The sequence below is a fragment of the Rhinolophus sinicus genome, linkage group LG02 (genome assembly GCF_036562045.2).
Source record: "Rhinolophus sinicus isolate RSC01 linkage group LG02, ASM3656204v1, whole genome shotgun sequence".
Taxonomy (NCBI): domain Eukaryota; kingdom Metazoa; phylum Chordata; class Mammalia; order Chiroptera; family Rhinolophidae; genus Rhinolophus; species Rhinolophus sinicus.
The window spans coordinates 32246232-32258333 of record NC_133752.1 but is presented as its reverse complement, the minus strand read 5'-3'; the positions used below and the strand labels follow the sequence as shown (position 1 = coordinate 32258333).

Sequence of the window (12102 nt, the reverse complement as noted above, 5' to 3'; positions counted from 1 at the left end):
AAGATTCATCACAATATGAAATCTGTTTAAAAACTACAAAAACAGCTCTATGAATTTTTTTCACACAGAAATCCTTGAATCATTATCTAAATACTACAACTGTCACTGTTTTCACAGAATACATTTCCTATATATAGGACAATTATTAATCACATGATGGGTGCTCTTATTGTGCAAATGTATGGAGAAGGAAAATGAGACCAACTGCAGAAACAAAAATTGGGTCTTTGAGCCCTGAGCTGTTTTTAAGTATTTCATATTTATTTTGCCTCAAACTCCACAAAAAAGCAGCAGTAAGCATGTGATGGTCAGTCTTAGTATTTGCACAATTAAGTATTGTTTTTATGTAAGTTAAACTTTTTCCCTGGGGCATTAAAAGATTCCTGTGTAAAAACTCTCCAAGTGCCTTAAATACTAGTAATAGAGGCTTTCCAGAGAATCTTACTTTCTGCATATCATTTATTCAATTTGGCAGGGGGGTGATGGGTAACACTAACCACTTTGCTTCAGAAAGTACTAAATACTCTAAGTGTATGGAAGGCATAAAAATTGAAGTATCTTTATATATATATATATATATATATATATATATATATATATATATATATACTAGCTGGGTATCTACTATATTCATTTCGGGGCTCCATAGCAAAAAAGATAATTTAGAAAGGCCGTCAAGAAAAATCTCAATGATGAACAGAATTTTAAAAGAATTATGCAACTTGAAAAAAAATAGATTTAATACTTATTTTTTTACCTTGATATTTATGAGTTCTCCGAGTAATCGGGCCTACACACATTAAAAAAATAAAATAAAATAAATTAAAAGCCCGCGTATTTAGGTTAGATGTTAAACCTCCTGTTTCGGGATTCCCCAAAAGGAATAAATTCTTATATGTCAAAGATCTTACCTGGGCTTTTGGAACAGAGCAGAGCGACATGCCTCAAAATGCTTTCGACTGCAGTTAACAGAAGTTCAGGTGCAGAAGACCTGCAATTTCCAGGAATCTACTGATCCTCTAAACCTGACTAAATATAAGTAAAATGGAAAGAATATCTGTCTTCCTCACAGGATGTTGCATCAATTTAATACAACAAACGTGAATTGTTAATGTGTAAAACACTAAGACCAAAACTGTCAGGACACAATCACTGCTTCTAACCCAGGAGTAGAGACACCAGGGGTTCTACCGTGAGCCAGCAGGACCTAAACACTGGAACAGTGCTCACCATCAACAGCGCTCTTCTCTTACACAGGCCAGAACGACTGATTTCCACGTGAAGGACTGGGCTCCCCCAACCTGTCCTTCAGGCTTCAGTGCATCTTATAAAACAATCTATTTTGGAATTGAGGATAGAGTTTAATCTTTGGGGAAAAGCTAGGACAGTATTCTTGTTCACACCACACAACAGTCCCTGGATACTGTTAATAATCAGTTTGTATCATAGTTCCTTTACATCAAGAGAATGGAAGAGTGATCCTCTTGTTACCGCTTGTATTAGGTAGGATTGCATCTAGCTGCACATAAGAGAAATCTCAATGTAAGAGCATCTTTTTTTCTATGTAATAACAAGTCTGGAGGTGCTGTAGCTGCCTTGTCTTAGTATGGTGGTGACGTATGTTCACAAGGCTTCTCAAAGGACCCAGGCAATAGAAAGCTTCGGTTTTGTCAGTTCCATCCAGCAGCTTAGAAAACACAAACAACAAAGTGCAGGATGGGGGAAGGTGTCACAGAAAAGGCCACAGTTGAGATGGGCTTTGAGGATAAGAACGAGCTCAAGAAGGAACATGATACAGTGGAAACCGCAACAGGTAATGATGGAGTCAACAGCCAAGCTGTTTCACTAGTGTCCGCACCACTCACTGGAAGCTCGCAGGAACGCACTGCTCAGAGGGCCCTGGGCTGTGTCCTGCCTGTGTTGTTGTTGGTTTAGATCAGAAGGACCAGTCAAGTCTCCTTGCTGATTTCACTGTGGGCTCAGCTGGTTTTGTCTGTCTGTGGATAACAATACTCCTCAGGCATGAGATTCTGGTCTGAGTCCTAGTATTCCTGTTCTATCCCCAAGTGGGGAGAAACCTTATTTTAGGACAGTAATCCCTGGTCTTGCCAACTGCCAAGTTCTAGTTGAGGACCACAAGTGTGTTATCAGCCATGCAGTTTTAGTGGCTTTAATTGGATAAGACTCATTGTTTGGCACTTTTTCATGATTTCTTTTAAAACTGTACTGGTCTCACTATTGTCACCATTTTCAATTTAGAGTATTCACTTTAAAAAGTTATCTTTGTTTTCATTTTTAATGTTTTGCAGAGAACAGGAAGTAACATACATAATATGGGTAACCCTATAGCTAATCCTACCTGAAACAAGGAAAATTAGTATATTTCACCCTCTGACTCTCCCAGTTAATTAAGCATAAATATTTTCAGGGCCCATGTCTAGATTTTTTCTTTGAATGTAGACTACAGTCTTTAAACTTGGCTCCAGTCTTCAGGATCCAAATGTTGCACGTAAAACTAAGATCATATAAATTAATAAAAACATTAAGATTCAGTAGAAAAATAGAAAATGAAAATAAACAGAACATTCACAAAAGACAGTATCACTAGTAAATATGTAGAAAAAATTGAAATCTATTATTAATGATAATAATAATACTAACAGTGACAACCATAAAATATCCTATCCTAGGAAGGATAGGGAAGAAGCAACTAGAAATCTCATCTATTGCTGGTGGCAATATAACTTGGAAGAATCCTTATGAAAATCTATTTGACCGTAAAATGTTCTTATTCTTTGATTCCACCTTCGGGAATTTATATGAAGAAAATGATCTCAGAGACAGGAAAAACTGCACATTTATTGGATTACTGTAGAAACCTCGTAAGGGATCTTTCTGTTTCCATCCTTGCCCTACACTGTCCGCAACCCCTCATCCCCCAGCACAATCTATTTTCAACACAGCAATGACCCACGCTTCTGCTGAAATTCTTACATTGTCCTACTAAAGTCCTATATGACCTCCTTGCTACCTGTGGGATCTCGTTCCTCTTCCCCCACTCCTTTCTCTCCAGCCAGGGGGCCTCCTTACTGTTCCTCTCACAAGTGGGCCACACTCCTGTCTTGTGGGCTTTGTTCTTGGAGTTTCCTCTGCCTCAGAGCTCTTCCCCAGACCCTAGTGGGCCCACTCCCGCTTCCCTTCAACCTTTGCTTGGCTGTCATCTTCCCAACAAGCCCTGCCCTGACCTACTCAATTCAAAATTTCAATTCATACACCTACCCCTGAACACAAGGGGATTGGTGATGCCCCTTACACTGTTCTTTCTCTTCTCCAATATTATATCAACTACTTACTATGTTTATGACCTGTCTCCCCACACAAAATGCAAGGTCCACATAGGCAGGGACTTCTGTGTTTTGCAGTGGTGTATCCTAAAAACTTGGAATGGTACCTGGCACACACAGCAGGTCCTCAAATAATGTTGTTTTGTTCAAAGTTGTCTCATTATAACGTTGATGGGATGTCATAGGAACTCTTGTTTATACATCAATTAGCCTACGGTAAGATTGGTTTTGTTATACATCGTTTCACTTAAGAATTGCAACCTATTGATGACATGGACGACTTAGTACATATGTAAACAGTCAATAAGGAATTGTTGCATGTATTTTAAAATAGCATTAATGAAGAAGCTTGTCTAAAAACAAAGTTGGCTAATTAAAATCATTACAAGAGTATGTATTCTGGACTGACATAATCAGATTCCCCTAATCTTTCTGTGTAATTCCACCCTTTGCAACCAGGTACTTAAAAAGGGGGGCAGAGCCCTATGTATTACGTCTTCTGAATAGAGAAGCATTTAATGCTTTGCTCTCGGGGTGCACCAGGGCACCTTCAGTCTTGGCATTCAGAACATGACTGACAGACACATCATTGGATCTGACAGGAAGAAGCCCACCAGACAAGGCTTTTCTCTCCTCATGCTCAGGAGACTAATATGCCACATGCCACAAGCCCACTTATCTATGCTTTGGTAATTCAGCTTATGATTTACAACTATTGCAATAATGGTTATTCCCTATTTTCTTTATTTCTGTAAGTTTTCTTTTCACAATTAATCAATAGATGAATAAAATTGAAACCAGTAAATTCTCCCCTTACATTCTTTGATGTCTCTCAAAGAGGTTCACACATTCTCAAATAGATTTCAAGTGGACATTGCTATTTCACTTGGGCTAATCACACTCTCTGTGACTATTCCATCTGTAAAACAGGCATACTCTGAGTTTTGCCTACATCAAAAGGGGCTGTACGTGGGAAGCAGCATGCATAAGGAAGTGGGAAAGCCAAAGGATTTAAAGCCGTTATCATTGTGAGTTCTAACTCTGGCTCTGAAACTTACTAGCTATGTGACCTTGGGCAAGTTACAGAATGTCTCAGAGCCTCAATATGAAGTGGGCAATATCTACCCTATGTAGGGTATATGTACATAAGGCATTTGAAAGAGTGCCTGACATAGATGCTCAAGAAATGGTAACTATTATCCTAACAGTGCTTTGTAAACCACAAAGCATATTATATAAATGTAATGCATTGATGATGATAATAGAAAGAAAAGGGGAGAGAAATATATGAATAGAATTGGCAAGTACTGGGAGTGTGAAAGTACAAGAACATGGAGAGGAGTGAGCAGCATGGCACGGCTGGAGAATGGGACTCCTGAAGAAATCAGTCTGATTTTTAGTCTCAAGAATATGGAAAGCTACTGAAGACATTTTGAGAAAAATATGGCAAGGCGAGACCTATGCTTTAGGAAAACAACTGTTTAGAAATGTGGAAGATCGTGTGGAGACAGAAAAGACAGAGGCAGGACAACCACTTAGTTAGAAGGCAAGAGGGTATGAAACTGAGCTGGAGCAGTGAGGATGAGGCAGAGAGGCACGGAGAAGAGGCTGCTACAGGAGTCTGAGTGAAAAAGGGGGAAATCAGCACAGAATGGCTGTGAAGGAATGAAGATGACAAAGACATGGACAGTGACAGTCAGGATTAAAGACAGAAGAAAGGGTCAGTATGACTTCAAGGGTTTGAGTGGGGGATTAGGAGAATGTTAATTTCATTGTTCAAGAAAAAAGGAAGATAATGTCAGTTTTGGACTGGAAGAGTCAAAGGCATTTGAAGAGATGCCCAATAGGCAGGCCCCAGGGAAGGACCTGGGCACCTGGGCATCTTATATAGATTTGGGGAGTTATCACCATAGAGATGACAACTGTTACTAAGGGGACTGAATGAGAAAGAGCTTAGGACCTCCAAAATCATAAATTACAGGAAAGACCCTTAATAAATATAAACACATTTACACAAGACTAAAAAGAGGACAGAAGTTGGCTAAATGAAGCCTCCACCAACAATGGAATTGAAAAAGTATAAGGTATGAAAATGAAAACAGTAATATCTACAAAAATCTTAAAAATATCATTAACATATTAAATTTGTAATTTTTACATTCACCTATAGAAATAAATACTAATAAAATCATTGGGCTCCTACAGGCATAGAAATTTGAACTGATCAAAAATCAATGCTTCTGAAATGTCAACTAAATTTATTATATATATATATATATATATACATATAGTCACAGGATGTGGAGCACAGCATAGGGAATAGAGTCAGTGGAACTGTAACAGGTGTATATGATGTCAGAGGGGCAGTAGATTGGGGGAGAGGGGTTATCACTTTGTGAGGGGTGTACATATCTAACTATTACACTGTTTTGTACACCTGAAACTGATGAAAAAAAATTTAAATAAAATATTTAAAATTATTATAAATTCTAGAAAAACAAAAACAAAACTCAATGCTTCTAAATTTCTGTTATAAAATTAAGTGAAATTTTTTCATCTCAATAAATATTTGGAGGAGACTAACGTGAGAATTCCAGTGTTTATTTACATAGTGCATATCTCAAAGAGTTTGAAAAAAAGTTTTCAACAGAAAGTCAGCAAATTCTCATAAATCTTCCCATTGCTAGCATTTGCAGGAGATGGAGTCTGGAAGTTCTTTAGAGATTGGAGTCTTGATAGCAGAGCTTCAAATGTTCCCATCACTTGCCAAGAAAGTGCCACACTTGGTCTGTGTTTAAAATGGAGAAAGAAGGGTGTTAGGGAAAGGGTAAAGAGGGAGAGAGGAAGGAAGGAAGAATAAGAAATTTAATTTAGACTTTTAGGAAGTATTTAGGCAGATAAAAACAATCAAGAAGCTTACTATGACACATTTCTCTATTTAAAGCTACTTCCATTAAAACTCTTGAGTTCTCTCATTTAGATCAAACCTTACACAAAACTACATTAAGAATTCTAGAGCCTTCCCACTTTCTTTCCTCTTCTTTCTAGGTCATTTTAGTCTCTATTGAATAATATAGAAGATAGTACCCTAACTACAGCACGAAAGGTCTAGGAAAATCCTTTACTGTAAAATTTGACTACATGTCAAATATCCAAAATGGGATAGTATCACAAAAAAACAATTGGTTAGTTTGCCATATAAGGAATGGAGCTTGCTTTCCCATGAAATCATGTCTGGATTTGCTCCTTTTTAAACATCCTAGAACTGGACTCAAAGTAAACAGTTTTCGTGTTTCCTCCAAATTTGCAAGTTCAATATTTTTCTAATGCTTTACATCAAAGTGAAAAGGCCAAAAGCCTTGCAATATATTGAAAGACAAATGATACATGCACATGCTTGTATTTTTAAGTTTTTACCACAGAACATTCTCACTTGTTTCTCAAAACAGCTTCGAATAGTAGTAATAAATACGATATTTTTAATCCTACTCCAAATTTTAATTTTTAAGATCTTCAGTTAAAATGAATGATTCATTAAAATGATGAGAGATAATAAAGAAAATCTCCTAAATCAGATATTTCAAGTTTTTAAAAATTTATCAGAACTAGCTGGAATCTCTCTTCTTCACCAAAAAGATCATTACATAATCAAACCATTTTCTGCCCTAACAGCAATACATGTGCTCTTTCTCATTTTCTGAAATTAGGAAATAATGTATTTCATGTGAAAAATTTGATGACTATTTAAAAAAGTATTTCACTGACCTCATATAAGTTAATCTATTGTATTTATTTCATTTCCACTAACTGTAAATGAATAAATTTACGTATCTAGCTCCTCAAGAACCAAATTATACCCTACCTTCTTCATTACTTTCTTCATTTGGTGAACATGATACCTGAAAGATAAAAAAAGAGTCTCTGTTATAATAAATACTTAGATGTGGAAACAATATCCAAAAAACTTTTTATCATAAAATTATAGAAAAAACTTTACACACAATGGTTCTCTAACCTAAAAAAAAAAGTATTCCCTGTTGCCTTTTATTTTCATTACACATTCTTTCAGATAAATGAACAACAGGCTTAGAGTCAAGTAAAAAATAGCATGCTTTAAAATATCTTGTCTCATTAACCCATGGGAACCACTGAGAATGAGGAGAGGTTTTCTGTCAGCTGCTTCTTTGGCTGAGGTCTTAAGAACAAGTCAAACACACACATTCATAAATATGTGCACGCACACATAGACACACACACACACACACACACACACAATTTACTTAGCTGTCTTCTAGAGTTAAGTTAATTTTTGTTTATTTCGATGATTGGGCCAAGATTCTTAGAGTAGATGTAACATAATCTGTGGTGAACAAGTTTGAAGGAAAGGTTTTTCTTAAGATATAAGATTTTTTTCTAACTAAGAATACATTTTTAAAAGTTAAAAAAAAAAACCCAACAAAAAACATTTTATTGGGAGAACCATGTTCTATAGACAGGAATGCACAAAGCCAAACAATACTTGGAATAAGCATCTACATAACCACTACTTGAGAAACAGAACATGACAGGCTCTTCCCTAACTGTAACCTCATCTCCCCAGGGGATAACCACTATCCTGATTTTATAATACACTTTTCAGATTTCAAATTTCATAATCAACTTCTAATTCTCTGAATTTGCTCACCCTCAGTAGGGAAGATCTGCCTCTAACATTTGAGGTCTGGGGCAAAAGTAGAAATGGAAGACCATATACTACACATCTGAATATTTAAAATTTATAAATCAAGCTAACAAAGTGATAACTAGAATATAGAGAATGTCCCATCCTATCTTGTAAGTGTATATTTGTAATGACTTGGAAGCTCTCGTTTAGCATTCTGGATACCTCAGAGACTGCCTGAAGAAGGCAGATTGGCACATGGCCCTCATCCTGCCCGTCTCCTCCTCCCCCAGGTGCCATTCTGTATGGGGAAGCCTCACCTGCACAAAGGTGGAAATTCCTGCCCACATCTATGCATCCTCTATCTGCAAAGCCGCAGGCCCCTGCAGAAGTAATGGTGAACACACAGTCTACATGGTAATGAGCATGGACTTGGGGAGATGCCTATGCAGGCCCTGGAAACGGACTTGCAGCTGTCTGGGCAAAAAATTCCAGGGTTGTCAGTAGCCAGAAGGTAATCTCAAATGGGGGGCTTGGACTCTTGGAGAAGACACAACCTTAGTCCCTTTGTCTTATCCTGTGGGGAGGGACATGACTGGATGAGGGCCAAGTAGGACTGTCTAAAAAGCAGGACTCAAAGCAGGGCCCTTCTTGATTAGGTCTAAGGGCAATACTGAATAAGAACAACCCAGTAGGAAAAAAATAAAATAAATTTCAGCAATATTAAAATATTCCCTATAATAGCTAAAGTGTCACCTTGGAGGGTGTTTTTGGCTGAGATTAATATTTGAAATGGTGAACTCTGGGTAAAGCAGATTGCTCTCCACAATGTGGGTGGGCCTCATCCAATCAGCTGAAGGCCTGAATAGACTAAAAAGACCAGCCTCCACAAATAAGAGGGAATTCTCCAGCAAAATGCTTTTGGACTTCATCTGTACCATCGGTTCTCCCAGGCCTCTTGCCTGCTGGCCCACTCTGCAGATTTTGGACTCCTCAAGCCTCCATCATCTCTCTCTTTCTTTCTCATCACATACTCTCTCTCTCTCTCTCTCTCTCTCTCTCTCTCTCTCTCCACTGATTTGTTTTCTCTGGAGAGACTTGACTAATACATTCCCCCAAAACATAAATGGTTTAACGTTATTTCTTCTTCTACTCTTTGAAAAAAAAGGCTAACCAAATGTGCTTTGTTTTATTTTCTGTCATAGAAAATAATGATGTAACAATGTAAGTAAACAAGACATCTGTACAAATTTTATGTAAAACATCCTTGAGCTTTTCCAAGTACTTTGGAAACAAGAAAAATTCGATTCGGCTCTCTAGTACAGATAAAATGCTTAATTTAACTATGAGGATGGTAGAACTTAAATAAATGTGGGTGTAAAAGAAATACTGCAACATAAAAATTATATTCGTCGAGATTTGATGACTCTGGTTTCCTAAATAGACTATAAAAGAGAGTAACTTGCCTATTCTGTGAAATTGTTATGCTCTTTAAATTGTGCAGGACACACATTACAAAGTTTGTTGGAAAGTTAGCTGTTTAGATTTCCTGTTTAAAATCAGCAGCTGCTTCTTGATAGAGCTGTCAAACATTTCAAAGGAAGAACATGTATGGTATATAAAATAGAATAACGGAGCCGCTTCTCATTAAAAAGTACTACAGAAATAAACAAATTACTCTCGCTAAAACATTTATCATTACATTTTATTTTAAAATTAATTTCCAAAATGTTTTTTTTTTCATTCTTAAAATGTATTTCTTGGTTGGTAAAATATATTCAGAATGTATAAAGCCTTATATAAAAGAAAACAACCATCATGGGTAAACCTAACACTTCGAGATAATAAATTACTTAAGTTTAGAGGTAATGTACTATTTTTTTTTACATTGTCACATATTAACATATGCCAAAAGACAAACCAACATTGAAATTTGAAAACAACTCAAGTTCGTAACACACACCAGCTATTTAACTCTTCACCTACTGTCAATGGCTTCCTGACTACTAAACCTAACAATAAACATCACACTTGCTTATAGAAACTGGAAGAGCAAAGAAATGCACAGAGTAACACCTGAAAGTGGCCCAATTCCAATTTTCACTCCCAGGAGTCACCACTGTTACATGTTCCTCGTAAGAAATTAAGAAAGGATTTTCAGGAACTTCTCCTATTTCTTGGTAGGGGAAGATTGTGGGAACGCTCTACTCATCTAAGATCAATTCTCCAGGAAGCAGTGAGTATTATTTCATACCCTCATTCTAAAAATGCTATGTCCTCTTCTTTTCCCCACTCTCAAAATACTTCTCACGAGTATTCATATTTTTAACTTCTTAGGAAAAAATCTACTGCTCTCCAAGTATTCTTTGTCTATCAACCAAAGAAAGCTTACTCTGGCCTCTGTCCCTATCCATGCATAAACTGTATTTTAAATTAATATGAGCCATTAATACAACTGCTCTCTACTTAATGTCTCTCCTTCAAATAATCCCACCAGCTTCCTACAAGCCATTTTCTTACTTATCCATAAACAAAACATAAAAGCATTTTAAGTTGATGTAAGTTTAACCTACTTCCTCAAGAATTTATATAATTGACTAGTAGGTAACAAAATAATTTTGATTTTCATTTCCTTTACCCACCTTTGAGTGGCGATGCAGAGTGACAGAATTTAAGAGGCAAAAAGGGAAAGGAGGAGGGAGATTAAGTTCACTAGAATCAGATCCTAATTTATCAGAAGACATTAAACATTTTTATAATGAATTGCCATAAAGATGTTCATTCTCAGAATCACAAATGAAACAAACCTGTATGGCATAAATATCATAGTGTGATAAATATCATTAGAAAATTATATCCACAGAACAGCTTTGCTCTATAAGGAAACAGCCTGCTCTGATGGAGAGGTAGCTTTGATTGACGTGCCCACAGGGGAGTCTCCTGACAGGCAGTCGAAGGGTCCAAGCCACCTTTGGGTAAGAGGGTGATAAGAGCGTGTCCCAGCCAGACTGACTTCAGTACTTAGTTCTGAGTTGGCCTGATTTCAACAACCAGAAGCCACGGACTGTCATCTCTTTCTGCGAGGTGCAAGGAAATTGTTATTGTCATGTCACCAACAGCTCTAAGTAGAGAGCAAGCATACACCCACAGGAAACCATTGGAGGAGCATGCTGTTAAAAGTCCTATCCAACAACTATAATGAACTGTGACACTATTCTTCTGGTCATCATGTTTTGTACTTGAAACTATTTTTTAGCATTCGTTGTTGGTATTTTCCTGCTAGAGCACAGAACTCCTAAGTGTACGCGTCTAAGCTAGCCGCCCTATTGATTCATCTTTGTTGTGGGCCTCAGGAAAAATGAAATATGGCTTTGGGGTGAAATTCTTTTAAGTGCTATTGTTCTTAAATGGTAACAATGTCTCAGACTCATGAGAGGCTCAAGTTGATGGATTCACCTAAAGTCTTTCACATGGACTCATTTCTAAGTGTATGTAAAACACCAATGTGCATTTATAAGATTAAAGGTCAAGGTTAGAGATGAAATAGATGGCCACCTTATCTAATGATGTCACCTGCCACTAAGGTTCACTCTGTGGCCCTGAGCTCCTGAATGCACTGCTCTTTATAATTCAGCTAAGAAGTTCTGAACTCACATAGAAAATGGCCACCTAAAATTCAGACTACACTACACATCTTATTACTGAAGAAATAAGACCTGACAAATGCAGTCCAAATACATTTTTAACTAAAGTTGAAATTTCCTCCTCACTCTTCTCCTTCCAAGCACTGCTCACTGTGCATTATGTGCCATCGTCACTGCCATCTTTGACTTTGTGTGCTCCTGGTTTGCTCGAGACTGTTTTTTAATGGAAATCTGACCCCACAAAGGCAAAAGCAAGTCAGACAAATGCTGTGGAGACATTTCCGCGAGGCATTCTGTCTTCTCAGTTTTAGATGTCTCTAACCTTTTAGAACGTTTTCAATCACTACTGTGAGTTAACGGTTCATGGTGTCATGGGACTGGGTCCCAGCAACTGAGCAGGAGTGTGGTGACTTACTCTCCTTGGCCTGAGCCCAGATTCTAAGATCTTTAAATC

The 12102-nt window shown here is 37.3% G+C and overlaps 1 protein-coding gene across 3 annotated transcripts in view; it reads right to left on the bottom strand.

Annotated features, from left to right (window-relative positions):
• Positions 1-5929: 5929 nt before the first annotated feature.
• The window catches only part of PPA2 (inorganic pyrophosphatase 2), an 84745-nt gene continuing 78572 nt past the window's right edge, over positions 5930-12102 (bottom strand). For all 3 annotated transcript variants that reach the window (XR_012493160.1, XM_019738933.2, XM_019738932.2), the window contains 2 exons: positions 7207-7243; positions 5930-6132 (listed from right to left, as the gene is read on the bottom strand). Coding sequence is in view for 2 of the 3 variants with exons in the window: in XM_019738933.2 (XP_019594492.2) it covers positions 6104-6132; positions 7207-7243 (66 nt within the window). In the remaining variant the exon portion in view is untranslated. The remainder of the gene's footprint in view (positions 6133-7206; positions 7244-12102) is intronic.